Below are 17,034 nucleotides of genomic sequence, written 5' to 3'. Positions count from 1 at the left end.
ACCAATAATCATTAGTGTTGTTCTGGAATGTCTATCCCTTAAATTTCATAAAGAAATGGAAGTGTGGCTTTCTCACAGATTTCAGAATTTGAGTGTGTTTTATCCTTTTGCTTAGGCTACAACTCATCTATTTTCATAACAAAAATATTAATGATTGGATTGATATTAATAAATTAAGCATGTGACTTGAGTAAGAATGAATGTAGCTAGCAGTACACTTGCAGAAGGTTAAAGTACCCTAGAAAATAAAATATAAATAACTTTAATGATTTTGAAATGACAACACCACCTGCAATGAGTTTTTGACAACCAGTGGCTGTATTCTGGCTTTACAGAAACAACCATTAATTATTTTGAAGTCACAACACCTCCATTTCCTTAATCTTCTGTGGAAACAGCGTTAGAACTATAATGTCAGCAGTAAATTATATTAAAAAAGATCAAGAATATGCCTTAGTAGAAAATTAATAATTACAATTGTCCCAGTATTTATCAGTTATTTTAGAAACAAAAATAAATCAAAATGGCTAACTTGCTGATGCAGTTTCACAAACAAAAGTGATCAGCTCATCTTCAATCTTTGTAAAGGCATCAAAGTCATCCACAAAGAAGACATGTCTTTCACTGGGCTTGCTGCCAATATTAACTAACTCTGAATAGTCAGCATCAGCCACTCCAATGGCAAAAAAGGTAAAACCTGTAAAACAAAAAAGAATACTCCTCTGAGTCCTTCATTTTGAGAATACAATATGAATATGAATATGAATACAACTGTATTTGCATTGACTCCTTTCCTGATTAAACACCAACATGGACATTTTATTATTATCCTATAGCACAAGAAAATTCACTTTAGTAATCTAAAATAAAAGTGAAAAACTCTCTGTGAAATATTTATTCCGGCTATTTATGCTTAATTAGTTAATTAAAGTTAAACCTTAAGTATTTTCTTGAAGATATATGACAACTGAGTAAAGTTTTAGCATATGTTTAAATGCTTTTCAAATTTAATGCTATTCTGCATTACACAAAAATATCCATGTATCAAGTACAAAAGTAGAAAAATTAATTTCCTGCAGGTCCTTTACAGATTTTTTTTCTGTGCCATGTGTTAGTATATATATGATTTCAAGGCACTGCTACCTCATGAGTGAGCACTGAAATGAATGCATTCTCATTTCATCAGCAATTTAACTGCACTGGTTGAATCTGCTCTATATATTTAGCATGAATATTTTTTAAAATTGGAGCCTGACTTAGAGGATTTAAATTAAATGGAAACTGTATCCTACATGTGTCAGAAGCAACAAAAGAGCCATAAGTTTTTCAACATCTTCCTTTCCATAAGAGATGAAGGGAAAATCCTGCTCTGTATCAGGCTGAATATCGTTAATGGATATACTGTGTTAGCATGGCTCAGTCACAAATTTATTCTAGCCAAGCAATGTTATCCTTAAGTTTGAATGAGGACCAGGGGTATACATCACTTTCTGCAGAGCTTTTAGCCTAACAAAACTTTGACTTAATACATTATAACGTCTTCATGTCTCATCCAAGACCAGCACCTCTTTGTGCCAGCCTCCATCACAGATGCCCATCAGAACCTGCTCCAGCCTCCCTGCACAGCTCACTCCAGAGGAAATGGAGAAGGGAGCTCGTGTGCTACATCCCAGCAACTGAACCCTCACAAAGAAATTATCGCCTCTGGAGGTCATTCGCAGCCCAGGAGTTAATAATGCAACTGCAAGGCTTACCTGAGAGATGAATGGTTTTGTTCAGCTTAGACACAAACTCCAATTTATTTACAAATACATGGTTTTCTCGACTGCTACTTAAAACAGGTTATGCAAGCCTACTGTTTTGTCATAGGCTTTACTGATGAAGGTCCTGCACTCAGCATCTAGCAACAAAATAAGGAGGCAGCCAAGCTGCTCAATTACATTTGGCTTCAGAAATCAGTGAACTACCCTGAGAACCTCATAGCTGTCAAAGCTAAAAGCAAATAAAAGTAAAAATGCCTTTTAAAAAAAGACCTTCCCCTTAGGTCACCTCACATTAAAAGGAAGTTGGGTTTTTTTCTTCCATCCCTTAGTTTTGGTCCAGGTGGCACACTGTGCTCTTTGGGTTTTGATACAAATTTCTGTAAGAATTAATCCAGTTCTTACACTTAGATTCACAACATAGAGTGGTTGCTTAAAGCTCTAAAATTGAAGCTTTAAAAAAATTCCTAGAGGTAATTAGTGTAACATGAGAGCAGGTCAGAAATAGTATAAGAATTTTCAATGGACCTCTTGTGTTGAAAACAAAATAGTTCAATTTGCTCACAGGAGTACACTTTATAGATGACAATCCAGATTCTCAGGATCCTATTCCCCAACTTCTTCATTCTGGGAACAATTCCATTGACTACTACATGATTTTGGCACTGGTGCCAAAATGAAAAATAATTCCATTAATCAAAAGTATCCAGAATCTAATCCTATCCTAGTGATACTCTGTCTCTCAGCACTTGCTATTTTCTTTAAAACTGAAAATCTGGAGCAAAAGCTACCCTTACCTCATGCCCACACTTATGTAGATCCAATCAATGAGAAAAAAAGAACATGTGAATTGTTTTCAAAACCACACAATTTACCATCTAGTTGCATTTCTCTGGAGACTTTGTTGACATCATCCTGTGATCGCCCATCAGTAATGACAACCAAAACCTTTGGAATGCCCCTTCTCATGCCTGCCTCTCCTGTAAATAAGATTTCTCGTGCATGTTTAATGGCTTTGCCTGTAACAAAAAAAATTGACATTGAATATAAATTGACTGTAATATAAATGCGATTTCTGCTGGCCTCTCATATCACATGTTAGACATATATAAGAAGAGAAATCTCTTGTGTCCTGAGTAGTCTGTCAATTAGTCCATTCTGTAGTTATTAAAATCAAGATTTAGAGAAATTTGATTTTGGCTATAATGTTTTAAGTTCCAATGGCTTCGGCCATCCATTTTTCAATCCAGAAGATGAAGACTGCAGACATGACTTGTGTGGGTGTCCTGGTCTCAGCTGGGATAGACTTAATTTGCTTCTTAATTGCTGGTACAGTGCTGAGTTTGGACTCCATGTGAGGCTGATGTTGATGATGATGTTTTGGTTGTTGCTAAGCTGCGTTTAGTCAAGGACTTTCCAGCATCTCACTCTCTGCCCCTGAGCAGCTCCACAAGAAGACTGGAGGAGAGTACACACAGGACAGCTGGCCCAAACTGGCCAAAGGGATACTCTGTACCACAGAACCTCCTGCCCAGTGCCTAAACTCTCTGGGGGAGTTGGCCAAGAGTGACTAATCCCTGCTCCAGAATGGGCTGGGCATCAGTCAGCAGGTGGTGAGCAACTGAACTGAGCATCATCTGTTTTCATTGGGGTTTCTATCCCTCTATTTGTTATACACCTTTCAATTACTATTATTATCATTGCATTTTACTTTATTTCAATCATGAAACTGTTGTCTCGACCTGCATTCTTTACACTTTTCTGATTCTCCTCCCCATCCCACCAGGGCTAGGGGTGGGCAGTGAGTGAGCACTGTGTGGTATTTAGCTGCTGGCTGGGTTGGAGATAACAAAACTTTCCTTTTCTGGATTGTAGAGCACTGTCTACACTAACAACTGAGAATGTCATTGTAGTAAATGGAAAATTTTTTTGATAATGCTGAAATTGGATGCAATGCAACAGCTGCAAGAATTTTCTGTGCAGTCTGAAAATAATAAAACATATGGTTTCCAACTAAAACTGATTTTAACCCTTTCAACCCTCATCTAAAATTTCTTTATATCAGAAAGCTATTTTATGGGATTAATTAAAATGCAACCTTAACAGACATCTTTCCCCATCCCAATGTTAAACATCCCACAGAGGCTTAACTGTCCTGGCTTATAACCAAACAGACCCTCCACTCTCTCCACTTTTCCACATGCTCTGCAAGCTTCCTCCCACCCTCTCCCCTTTCTCACCTTTCTGTTCACTTGCCAAGCTGATTTCATATTACTTCCCGTTCCACCTTCCACTACTCCCAAATAAATTTGCCCTCCTGCCCCTCTCCCTGTCTCCCTGCTCCTCATTATCACTGGACAGACTTCATTAGGGGTGGTCATGCAGCAGAAGGGGCTGAATGAAGTGTGTAAAATACAAAGACTTTATCATTTCAGAGCCCAACTTTTCATTTCCAGTGTGGAGATAGCATGTTATCACTGGTTTTCCAGTGACTAATTAAACCACTTAGCAAAAAATACTGCTTAGAGAAGCAGGGAAAAAATCTGCACTACAATCACGACCTTTCTCACCTGTTTTTGTATTTCCTCCTTTGTAGGCTATTTGCTGAATAGCTTCAAGAAGAGTCTCTTTTGTTTTGTATGCATTCAATTTAAATTCTGTCCTGGGATCATCACTGAACTGAATTATTGCCACCTGTGCACAGAGAAGATGTTCATTACAAAGGCACCATCCACTGTGTAAGCAAAAAGTAGTAAGTGAATCTGACTACTTAAAACAAGGATTTATCTCATAACTTTGCTTCATTCTTAAATTGAAGCCAGACTTTTTTCCTCTTTAAGAAAGCTTTCACTAAATAAAATTCAGTCTTACTCTCTGCAACCTTGGCAACCATCTAACACTTTGTGGTTTCATTTTTCAGCAAACAGTAATACCCACTTTGGCAGAAGCCAAAGCATAATCAAGCCCAAAAGCAAAATCCTGGTTACAGCTGCTCACATGTGTACAGTTATTCATACTCAGAACTGCTGGGATTTAATTCAGTCTCCACAAATTAATAACTGCATATAACTAACTGAAGCTAGGGAGCAAGACTGAAGCAAGTAATAGAAAGATTCAGGAATATATTTTGAAATATTGCCTCTGTCAAATATGACACTACATAAGTTAAGACCCTGTATTACAATACTATACTCTAAATCCCTAGAACTCACAAAGCATACATTGATCTTCATATTCCGTAAGTCATGCCCTTGTTTTAAAAGGAGCTATTGTGTTTAAATTTGTGACAAGGTTTCTGAAGCACCATTTACTAGAGTAAATTCTGAAAAAAAATAGCTGTATGGCAAAAAACAGTAAGAACTAAGCATTCCTCAGGGTTTGGACAAGTTAAAATTAACTTCCAGTGAGATCCCAAACCACATATTATACAGGTAACACTTGGAACAATCACTGTGAATTTTATTTCCAGTACTGCAGATCCTTTAGTGTGTGTGATTTAAAATAACAGAAGCTTTAATTTTCCTTATCAATGCCATTTTTAGCTTGTTTATAAATAAGCACTACATTGAGTACCAAAAGTATTAACAAACTTCAATGTCATTAGAATTAGAGGAGACTGAAATGATACTTAGCCCTCATGCTACCACAATTTATATTGTGAGTTTTAACATATGGTGTGCATATAAAGGTATTGAAAAAAAATACTGACCTAGAGCAGTTTATACTTCACAGAACTGTGAAATTATGTCAGTTACTTCTTGATTCATTTGACTGTTGGTCTAGTCTAAAATATTCTGTCAAGTCCATGCACCCTCCATCTCTGCATGTGTTGATTACCTGTGTTCCATCAGGACCAATCTTATCCAAAGCTCCAACAGTGCTATAGAGAAAGTTAATTATCTTATTGAAATTGTCATCTCCAATACTCCATGACCCATCCACCAGGAATGCCAGATCAGCTTTGGCTGCCTTGCACACTGAGGAAGAAAAAGCAAGAATTTTGGAACTAGAGCAATGCCTCAACTCCTCATGAAATCTCATAAATCATTTAAGAAAATGCAACCATTATGAAAAACCCTTGCTTAATGTTAGCTATTTATGCTTCAGCCAATAGACCTGCTGGCATTGACTCCAGTGCAGGTGTAGAACCAGCTGAGGTCTGCAAGGGAGAATTGTCTGCACCAATAGATCTTATCATAGAACACACTTCAATGGTTCTTTAAAGTCTGGCTGATCATTTCTATTTTTACTTAGGTTTTTAACTAAAGTCACACATGAACTTATACAATGCCAGACTCCTACCATGCCACAGTAAGCAAGATGACAGGTGACCTCAGCTGTGGAGGTTGCCACTGGGAAACTATTCCTTTGCAAAATTTACCCTAAAGTCTGCAGTGTCTAATGCACTTCAACTGCACTGTGTAGGAGCAATGCAAGTTTCACCCATCTCATCTTGTTCCAGCATGTTCCTAGGCAAAATAGCCCACAGGAGCTGTACATTTGCTCACACAAGTTTCTCACTCTTCCATGGGAACAGGGAACCTTCAGCACTCCAGATAATCCAAGTCTATCACTTGGGATCAGAAGCAAGCTGTCTCAAACCAAAGTTATGTTTTCCAACATATTTCATACATCATCTAAATCCAGAGAATATGACAAGAAGATAAAAACCTGTATTTTTCATTTTCTGTTGATTACTTCTTGGATAACAAAACCCCCTCATTATCTGCTCCAACGCAGTTCTACACACACACACATACAAGGTCTTTTTTCCCTGTGCTTGTGGGTTAAATTCTCAATTTCTACATATCAGTTTAGTCCACTGACTTCAAACTGATGCATTTGATCCTCAGTCTCCACCAATAATGACCCTCTCACAGAAATATTATGAGCCTCTGTACAAAATACTACAGATTCAAGTAATAATAAAAGGAAGTCTGCATTTAAAGAGGAGAGTCTGAACATGGCCCATACTTTTCACATTAACTACAGTAGGCTTTTTTAAAAACAATGCAACTTTTCAAGTTTAATTATCCTAGGATGTCTGCTTCAGTTGCAAAATATATACAGTTTAGGAGTTTTGAAAAAAAAGGAAGTGTCACATATATTAACCACCCTTTCAGCAAATTTTAACAGTACAATAATGATGTCAGATTTTTGGCTCATTAAATTTAAGCCAGCTGCCTTAACAGTGTTTCTACAGCAAATGCCTTGTGAGATCTGCTCCCCACAGGTCTAAAATACCATCAGAAGCAGAAAAACACTGCATCAACACTTTAAAATTACTAGAAACTCACACATGTAGCACTTACCCTCTTTTGCAGGTGGGATTGTAGGTGGTGGAGGTGGTTTTGAAGGTGTTGTTGGTGGTTGAGTAGGAAATGGTACTGGAGAATCAAAGAAGGAATATCAAACATGCTTAAAAGCCCAATCTTTCTAATAAATATTCTACTCATCTCCACATAAAAAAAAATATTCATTATCTCTAATCAACTACTTATGCAATTGGAGATAAATGTAGGTGAGTGCACACAAGAAATGTCACTTGAAAGAGAGTATTATCAATACAAAACAATCAGTGGCTGTATAGTCAGTGTGAATGATACAATAACACAACTGAAGTACTACTGGAACTGCCCCTTTTTGAGATTCCCCAGTGTAGCAGATCATGTGCCAGTATAACTCTTGACCTGGAATCCATTAAATCCCTCCAAAACTAATTAGTTTTGAAAACTGTCTGTGTCCTTTTCCTTTCTCACCAAAAATCTTCAGAAACAGAAACTAGGTCTTTATTCACCCTGGAAGGAAGAGGATTTTAGTCCTACAATTCAAAATGCAAAGAAAGAGAGCAAAAGCAAGCCAGTGCCTGCACTCAGAGCTGGTCACAATCTGCCCTGATGAAGACTTTTCTGAATTTGGTCAAAGACCTTGCTATGCTTCCAGACAGAAATGCAGCTCTGACCACAACTCTAACAGGACTGTGGCTCTGCTGCCTGCAGCAACTTCTACTAAAGTTGCTTTACAGTTTCTGAAAATGACCCTCACACTTCTCCTGAAAGTTGAATTTGGAATTTCAGCCTTGCAGACACCTTGCTCAATGTCCAGTTACTGATTGACAGCTTTTTGAAAGCAAGAGCTTTATTCAGCACCTTTCAATACAGCCCAGCTGAACTCTCAGAGATAAAATAACATGCATTGACTTCCACAACTCTATGAGAGGAAAAGCTTCTGCTTTTGTTCAAGGGATTTTTCCGCATTTTTGTTCAATGCACTTAGCATAAGATGCCACAGGTAACAAAACATCAGTCCTTCATGTTAGACTAAACTTGTTATTTGCTGTAACATCTATACATCTATAATTACATTTATAGGCTGTGGAGAGTTATATATGCCAACCTGAGAAAAGGAACCTACATTTGGGAAAGATCAGTGCAAACAAGATTCATTACATGTCCACATCTCACTGCAGCTGATGGGGGTTTTCCCAGCAAGAGAAAGGACTCTGAAGCACTTACAAGGAAGTCATTCCCAGGACCTCCATGGCCACAACAACCCAGGACCAGATCCATTCAGAAAGGGTCACAAATGCTCTAAGGTGACCTGAAAGGCTGCTTTCAGCACCAAAGAGGTACAGGTCACCCTGAGGACTCTTCCCTTTGAGGTGAGACAATAATTTGTATGCATCACAAACCATTGTTCTCAAATGGACATATGGGCCAAGGTGTGCTCTTCCTCATGTCTCCTAGCTCCTTGAACTGCAGAGTGCAATAAACCTACTCCCCAAAAAAAGCAGAAGCTTGGCTTTTTGCTCACTGCTCAGAGAATGAGCCCTGAATAAGGAAGAATTGGAGTAATGCACCTGTGCAAGTTTTTCCTATGTGAAACCATAAATGTGAGAGCAAAAGAGGAAAAGTATAAACACTTTTTACCCTGAGAGAAAGGGAACAGCATTATGGGGTATAACAATATAGTATCAGAAGAGGTAATGCTGAAATTGGAAATGGGCTCAAAGAAAAATAAAATATTCATTCTAGTAGTCCCATGTTTTATTTTACAGTATTTTGAATTCATGACAGCAGGATCTTGCCTTCATAAACAGCTGTGGGGGGGATTTTTACTTTTCTTGTATGACTACTACTAATAATTAAAAAGTCTGGTTGCTTGGTTGGTTTGTTTCAAAATACTTAAATAAATTGGTTTTCAAGGTCTCATTTAACTGTAAATTATTCAAACATTAGTTAATTTTACTGAATAAGAGGTGTGGGAACAAAACTTTCTCTGTTTTGCTTCATTTTTTCCCAAAGTCACAGATATTCAGAGTATCCCTCACAGTAGGACTTTTTATGATGAAAACTAAATTAAAATTTTATGATGAAAATTATGATGAAAACTAGACATCCTCCTTGTGTCATTCTCATTAAGTCCAATAGAGTTATTGAATGTGACTTAATAATTAATTCAGCAGTGGTATACGAATCCTGCACTTCTGTGGAGGAGTCACAATGTACTTTGAAAATTAATAGCTCAGCTAAAGGGAACTGTGTAGGAATAGCACCTGTGTGGGCAAAGGGCAGAACATGAGAAGCCATTGAGCATTATTGCTGCTGGCTGAACTCTGCCTCCTGTGTTTTACTCACACGTTGTCTCCGTGATGCTCACAGCAGGGCCCTCCAGCTCCTGAAGCTGTGTATGAACACTGATTTTATATTTGGTTCCAGGCATCAGCTCAAAGAAACAATGTCTAGGCGTCCCTCCACCAAGATTTACTTCTTGCTTTTTTCCATCTGGAATTACAAAAGAAACCATAAAAATTCTTTTTTTAAATACTTCTTTTATTGAATAATGTAATTTCAATCATAAATAAGAAGGGTACGTGGCAGCATATGAAAGGTAAGAGGTTGACATGAGTTAATAAACTACATGCTGCCTTACTTTTGGAAACTGACCTCTGTGCAGAGGTCTCTAACATTTCATTCTTCATACTAAATAGGAGCTGAGGAATGTGTCAAACATCTTCAGTAAAAAAAGATTAATTTTGCCCCATGCACTGGAGGCAATAAAAATCACTAACACTGTCATGAATGGGCTTTGGATCTAGTCCTAAATTATCAGAGTCTAACTAGGAATTGTTGCATTATGTAATTCTATGGCATCCTTTGTCTATGCCTCTGGTTCACAGCATCTGTTTTGTGCCTGCTCACAGCGAAAGAGACTGAACTAGAGACCATATTCCAGCTTTCACTAGTGACCACTTTGCCAGATGGTTAAGGAACAGCATTTACAGGGTTCCAAAACTGATTCTGCTAAATTCTGAATTGGAAAATAAGTTGACAATAGAAAAAGGCTGGATTTATATATAAGGCATGTTTTAATAACAAGAAAAACTTTATCACAATTTAAAATCTGCAGCAGGAAGAAGTGAAATATAAGCAACTGATATCACATTTTGCAGAGTATATAAAAAAAATGACAAACAGTCATTCAATGCTCATCGGTGTTATACTAGCATAAAAATACTTGATCACTGTCTGAACCAGACAGATACTCAAGTTGACAATCAAATCCCTTCAGGATAGATATTAATAAGAAACATTTGTTCACACTCTGGGTTGTTCTGCTCACATTTAGGTGCTTTCAACTCAGCTAAAACAATTCTGGCAGTTCTATATGAAGAAAGTAGGATGTTGGCTAGCTCCCAGATGTAAGGGATGTCTGTGCTGTCTTGTGCAAGCCAAGATCTCTGCTATCTGAATAGCTTGTCTGTATTACAGGGCTCCAAATAAACCTTATCACCATCCACTTGCCATTCCACAGAAAGGTCATTATTTTTTTTGCCACAAGATCGGTGTCATTGCTCATGACACCTTTAACATAGCCCATTAAGTGTCTCTAACTGCACTTCTCTCAAGTTATCCAAGGTTTTAATTTGCCGCCAGTCAGAAGAACACTGATGTCTACTTGGGATAAGAGAGTTTGTCCGCACTCTCTTGTGCACTCTCAGTGACCCCTCTATAATGTCTTCTGGCAACATTTGAGAATCAGTGAGGTTGAAGAAGCTGTAATTTACCCTCTACGGGCACAGTGCTAAATGCATGGAGACACCTTGTGTGACTGCATGAAACTGTGTCATGTTTATCCATATGAGTGACATTACTACTATATGCTACAGTGAAGCATCAACAGAATGAAAACAAACAAAACTGGACATTGTTCTGATTCTGTGAGCATGGTCTAGATTAATTCAGAGATTTTCTACCCTTCTGCCCCCTTCTCCTGCCTATCCTAATCCTACAGAGCTACTGCTGATGGTATATTTACAAACTTTGATGCATTCAGTTCATCCTTATCCATCTTCTGTTTTTCACAGCAGTGAAAAACTCAGCTAATCACCTTTCTTCTACCGATAGATGTAAGTCTCTTATATAAAAAGCACAAGTTATCAATGTGTTTGACATAAAAGGACAGGGCTGCTACTTCCATTCTGAAACTGTCAGCATGTACACACCTCTCTTCTGTCATTTCCAGTATTTCAGGAGCCACTCTGCAAGTCTAACTGCATACAACCACTATGCAATTCAATTCTCTGGATTGGGCTGCAGCTGCATATCAAATTATTTAGTAACTTACCCTCGAGTGACTCTATAACTACCCTGTAAGCAGTAGCATGTCTGTGAAGCTGCCACTGAGCACACAGACTTGTCATGCGGACTTGGTAGGAATCCAGATTTGTCACACCCAGATACACTGAAAATTAAATATTAAAAAATCAGTTTTATGCCTCAAATAAGACATACAAGAAAAAATTTCAAAGTAATTACAGTGAAACTAGTGAAACAATTAATTTTTAACAAATAACATCCACAGCTGCTTAGAAATGTCAAGAAAATCTAAAAAAAGAATTTTAAAAAGCAGCAAATCTTAAAAACAAAAGTTTAGAACTTCAGGCACTTTACTTAAAACTACATAATGAATGCTGCTGAAAAGTTCAGTTATTTCAAATAAGTGTAGAAGTATCATAATAACAGCAGAATTTCTGTCAAAATCTAATTTAAAATTGAGCTTTAGGTATACAAAGATCAAGTAATCTTCTATATGGAGCTAGAAAAAATACACTAAATAGACTTTTCACTAAGGAAATTTACATCTAGTACTAGGCAAATATATTTTTGGCTCGTAAATAATATCTGCTTTATGATTCCTGTGTTGCTGATGTGCAGCAGATCACTTTAAAGCCTGGGATAATCTCATAGAAAGAGAGACTTTAATTTCAGGAAAACAGTTTGCACATGACTGAGAAAGCTTGTCTCATGAAAATTTATTCAGGTAGCTACAGAAAGCCATAGTTGTAAAGAAAACCAGCCTGTAAAGATCTGAACAGCATGAAATCATTCTTACAGGTTTTGGCAACGCCTGTTAGGGCATCACTGAAGCCTGTTGAGTATGAAGCAAACACTTTAACACTGTATTCCGTTCCACTGAAGAGATTTAGAATGAGGATGGTATTAATATCATCCCCTACAAAGGTCTCCAATGCAGGACCAGGAGCTGCAAAAAATGAAATAAATTAGAAAATCATTGCTCATCCACTAAATTAGAAAAAATTACATGTTTTCCTAAAGTTACTGCTATTTTTTGCCTTTTTTCTTTTTTTTTTTTTTTTTTTTTTTTTCTTTTAACCATACACAAATACAAAGACATTCTCCTCAATCCCTGCATGGATAGAAGACACAACAAACACACTTCGGAAATTCAGCAGTGGGATTCATTAAGGCAGAGCTAGACACTGGCATCTGTTAAGACCCTTTTGTTCTGCTTCAGTGACTTACTACTGCTCTAAAGAGGCAGCCAAATATCTCCCCAGTTTGGTTGTGTGCCAGGACCAACAGGGAGGACAGTAGATGCCAGCCAGCACTACATTCCCTCAGGGCTTCTTATACAACAGCATCATTTAATACTGTGCAAAAATGATAATGAAAATAGAAAAGAATGAAACTTTCTCAAACCAGAATAGCAAACAGCTCCTTCATCACCTCCCCTAGTTGTTCTGGGTATACTTTAGAAACTAGGCAGAAGTATTGTCTTTGGACAATACTGGTCCAAACAGTAATGGTCACACATCTGTGATTTGCTGTCAATAGAGGACCCTGTTTTTCTAAAGAAATTTGAAGGATTCTGGAAGTCTTGTCTAGCTGCAATGTACAGGTGGGCAAATGATGCAGCACACACAAAAGGGACAATGAATAAAATGTCAAGTGTCTGAGAAGAAATTAAAATCTTTTATTGTGAGGAGAAGGAAGTTGAAGAACAGGAGAATACAGAAGAGAGGATCAGGAAAAAAGCAAACATAGTCTCTGAAACAGTCATGATAAAATGAAAAAAACACAGACTGAAAGAGCTAGGATTATTCAGCCTTTGGATGGGAAGGCTAAGGGGAAATCTACTGCTGCCTACACCTACCTTGTGCAAGGTGGTAGAGAGGACAGAATGTCTTCAGAGGCAAACAGGAAAATGTAAGATAAAAATGACAAATTTTGCAACATGGGAAATTTTTATTATATTTTACCAAAGACATTTCCAGTGACAGCAGTCAAAAATCGGAAGAGATGGTTAGAGCAGTTTTAAAATCTCCATCCTTGGAGATATTGTAAATTCAACTGGCCAGGGTCCACTGAAACCAAGCTGGCCCTGTTTTGTTCAGGGAGGTGGACCAGATGATCTCCAGAGATCCTGCATCATTCTGGGACTATGAAACTTTCATATTCAAAAATGAAATGCTGAAGTTAAGAACACTTTTAAGGCTGTAACTGCAACTGAGAGATTTAAGAACAAAATTGAGTAAAAGATGACATTCAGTCAGAAGTGACCACAAACAAAAACCAGTTTAAAAACTCACTGTTGACGGGTTTGTAGACAACTCTGTAACCCATTGTTGCTGAAGGTGGGGCATCCCAGCTGATACGTAATCTGTTGTACCACTCATCTGAGACACGTAAATTCCTAGGAGCAGACAGGGGCACTGAAAAGAAACCAAACTGGGATTTTACAAGTTTATCTCATACGAGCTTACAAAGAAAAATCAAGATATGCAAATAAAAAGAGCTGATACCCAGTACTCTCAGATTCACAGGTAAAATTATCAAGATGAAACTCTTAATCAAATTAATTTTTTGCATTACTCAGCAGATTGACCACAAACTTTGATCAACAAACGATGAATTTTTGAATTAATTCCAAAATTTGTCCCTACATTTCTTTAAAAAAAATCTTACTTTTGTTTCTTAAAAATGTAAGGTAATTTAGAGATAATTGTACATTGTATAGTTTCTTCCAATCCAAGTGCACTGAAGTTTTTAATGTATAAATCATGCTCTTTTGAACACTTAATCCTGCAGAATGGAATCAAAGGAATTACTTACAAGTGATTTAAGTCCCTGCATAAACGGCATTTCAATTAAGACAAATTATGCAAATTAGGAGAATAATTCAATAAAATTATACTATCATGACTACAAGTGCACAATGAAAGGATTTTTTATGATATACAGTAGACAGGAAGCTTAAGCTACAGATGAGTAATCTTTTGGTACTTGGTCAGAACTCTGGAGATAATGCAATCACTTTTATAAAAAGTTCAGCAGCATTTCTAATGACCCTTAGAAAGTAATGATCACACACAAAAGAAAATCTAACAGTACAATGGTTGGTTTGATACCATATCAGCAGGCTTTGTTTACTTTTTCTGTATTAGTTGGCTTGCCCTTGGTGGGCTACTTATCAAGCATTTATGGGCTTTATTACTGAACAAGTTTCTGCAGACTCAGAGTATTTGAATATAAAATACAGCCTGTCTGTTAGAAGAAACCCATTGTTTATAAATCAATCAACTAAGATTAATTTAAAATTCAAGTCATATAAGCCATGCAAAATAAGCCCACATTTTTACTAAAATACATTCCTACAGCCAAGAAAAAAGGCCACAAAGAACAAGCCTTTATTCATGCATATCCTGGCCAAAGACAGGCGGAAAGTTTGTACTTACAAGTTTTTCCAGGAGCTGAGACGCTGACTCCTTCCCCATCGGAATAGATGGGGGTAATGGTAACTTTGTATTCTGTATCAGACAGCAGAGGGTGAAGTAGAAGAGTGTTTTGTCTGCCGGGCACCATTACCTGGAGGGTCAGAAAAAGCAGAAACAATCAAGCATAATGACTAGAGCCAAACCACTTTACCTTACATAGTCTCCGACAACACATTCCACTAGCATTGCTGTATAGCTTGCATTTTCAAACATTACTGATGATATACAGTAAAATAAAATCACTGCATTATCCACCCTTTTAACAGATCTACTGTTATACCAAAACAAAAATAAAGAAAATGTTCCTATGGAATAACACTCTTTTATATTAAACCTATATTAAGGTTTAATGTAGACCTATAACCTATCATTAAATTAAGCCACTACAGGTCCATATACCACTGGTACTGTTTGGACCATAAATAGTTTAAGAACTATTTTGCTGTATAGCCAAAATGCATCCTCTTGATATATTTATTCTGGACATATTTAGATTTTCTGAAGCTTGGTAATAAAGTCTGATTGTTTTGTTCTTTGGAGACAAAAAATTCTCCTTCCCTGGGAGGAAGAAAAAGTCAGATTATGAGATGTGGAAACACTGAACCGAGCAAGTAGGAATATAACTTGTTTGTCTTGTCTGCATCTAGTCTGGAGACAAGCAAATGAAGGTAGCTATTTAGGAGAGGAAGTGGGATGATATCCCACAAATACCACAGGATCCCAAACTGCCATGAAACATGGAAGATCTGCAACAAAAATCCAACCAGACAACCTGCTAGTAGGGCAGCTGTAGAAATTCCTCCAGGCAGTTTTGGTTCTAAAGGACATGTTTCAGCCTGCTGAATTAAGCACAGTGAAAGGTTTCCCTATAAGCAGCTAGTTCTAAAACCCTTCAACAGATTATTGTATTTTAGCCAGAGCCCCAAAAACCACTATCACAATAATAGTGGCAGGAGTGCCAAGCAAAGCCTTGCAATTGCTTAACCTGCCAGTAAAATTTTATCCCAGAGAGCCTCCAAAACCCGTATGGGAGCCACTTACATCACATGGGATGGGCATGGTAAAAAAGAGAAACTAGTCCTATGTTTTCTGAGCAGAGACCTGTGCTCTGAAGTGATGCTGTTGGAAGCAAGTCCCAAGGTCCAATGTCACATTTTGGACATTCCCTGGCCCATGTCCACTGTGTGAATCTATCATCTGAGCCCAGCAACTACACGTATTTGGCAAGAAGTTGAGAGAAGCATAAGCTCTTTAAACTCACGAGGGGAAGCAGAAAGGAAGTGTATGAAAGCATTTTGTTGTTTCAGAGAAGACTGATGCATGTGATGATGGCAAAGTTTTGAGGCATATGCTCAAGAAAGGTCTCACCAGTTTAACACTTCAGGATACATTCAAACTGTTTCTAGTTTTGGCAAGTGATACAAAGAAGGAAATTTTCTAGTGCACCCAGGTGTTGAGACTTGTCAAAGTGCTTCATTCTTTGATCAAAACTGAACTTAAACCATTAATAAATGTTCTTGAAAGATTTCCACATTCCTCTTCTATACATATTTAAAACACACAAACTAAGTTTCTGAAAAAGTCCAACTAATTTTTTGAGATTTTTAGAATAGTGGATGCAAGCATTGAGAACTCTCTCCTCTCCACATGCGCATAATAATACACAGATCAATACAGCTTTCAGCAGTGAGAAACATTTTTGGCTTTAAAGAAGAGAAAACATTTGATCTTTCCAGTATGTGCAGCACACCCAAGAACATACATGTAATTTAGAGCTCAACCCTTCTGTATTTGATTACATTTTCAAGTCCCTGATTTTCAGCCAATTGCATCAAGAATTATAAAGCTTATTCATATTTTTATGGAAAGGGAGGAGCAACTGAAACTTATATCACTGAAATCAGAGCCAAAAAACTTAAGCACTCACCACAAAACTGTCACGCTATTGTACATGTAAGCCCAAATTCCACAAAACATTTGGGTTCTGCCTAAAAAATGTACTTAAGCATATAAACACTCCCCCAAAATTGAACATCTGTGTTGTTTTATTGACATCTGCTGTGCACCTCTCAGGTGCTTGAAGCCACATGATAAAATGCACTCTGATTAAAATGCATCTAATTCTAAGTATAATCTTACATAATTCCTTTTTCAGTAAAGTATTTATGAATGTGATTAATTTCAAAGATGAAATGT

General features: G+C 37.3%; 1 protein-coding gene across 1 annotated transcript in view; it reads right to left on the bottom strand.

Moving 5' to 3' along the window:
- Positions 1–17,034, bottom strand: part of COL14A1 (collagen type XIV alpha 1 chain) — a 113,649-nt gene that overhangs the window by 37,868 nt on the left and 58,747 nt on the right. Inside the window, exons 20-29 of the mRNA XM_066335349.1 lie at positions 14,800–14,929; positions 13,654–13,776; positions 12,156–12,305; positions 11,388–11,504; positions 9,398–9,544; positions 7,073–7,147; positions 5,598–5,737; positions 4,331–4,454; positions 2,636–2,779; positions 533–697 (exon numbers count right to left, since the gene is read on the bottom strand). Coding sequence (XP_066191446.1) covers positions 533–697; positions 2,636–2,779; positions 4,331–4,454; positions 5,598–5,737; positions 7,073–7,147; positions 9,398–9,544; positions 11,388–11,504; positions 12,156–12,305; positions 13,654–13,776; positions 14,800–14,929 — 1,315 coding nt within the window. The remainder of the gene's footprint in view (positions 1–532; positions 698–2,635; positions 2,780–4,330; positions 4,455–5,597; positions 5,738–7,072; positions 7,148–9,397; positions 9,545–11,387; positions 11,505–12,155; positions 12,306–13,653; positions 13,777–14,799; positions 14,930–17,034) is intronic.

The sequence above is a fragment of the Sylvia atricapilla genome, chromosome 1, assembly GCF_009819655.1.
Source record: "Sylvia atricapilla isolate bSylAtr1 chromosome 1, bSylAtr1.pri, whole genome shotgun sequence".
In the NCBI taxonomy this organism is placed as follows: domain Eukaryota; kingdom Metazoa; phylum Chordata; class Aves; order Passeriformes; family Sylviidae; genus Sylvia; species Sylvia atricapilla.
Note: the sequence above shows the minus strand (reverse complement) of the source record. Positions and strands in the feature narration are given on the sequence as shown.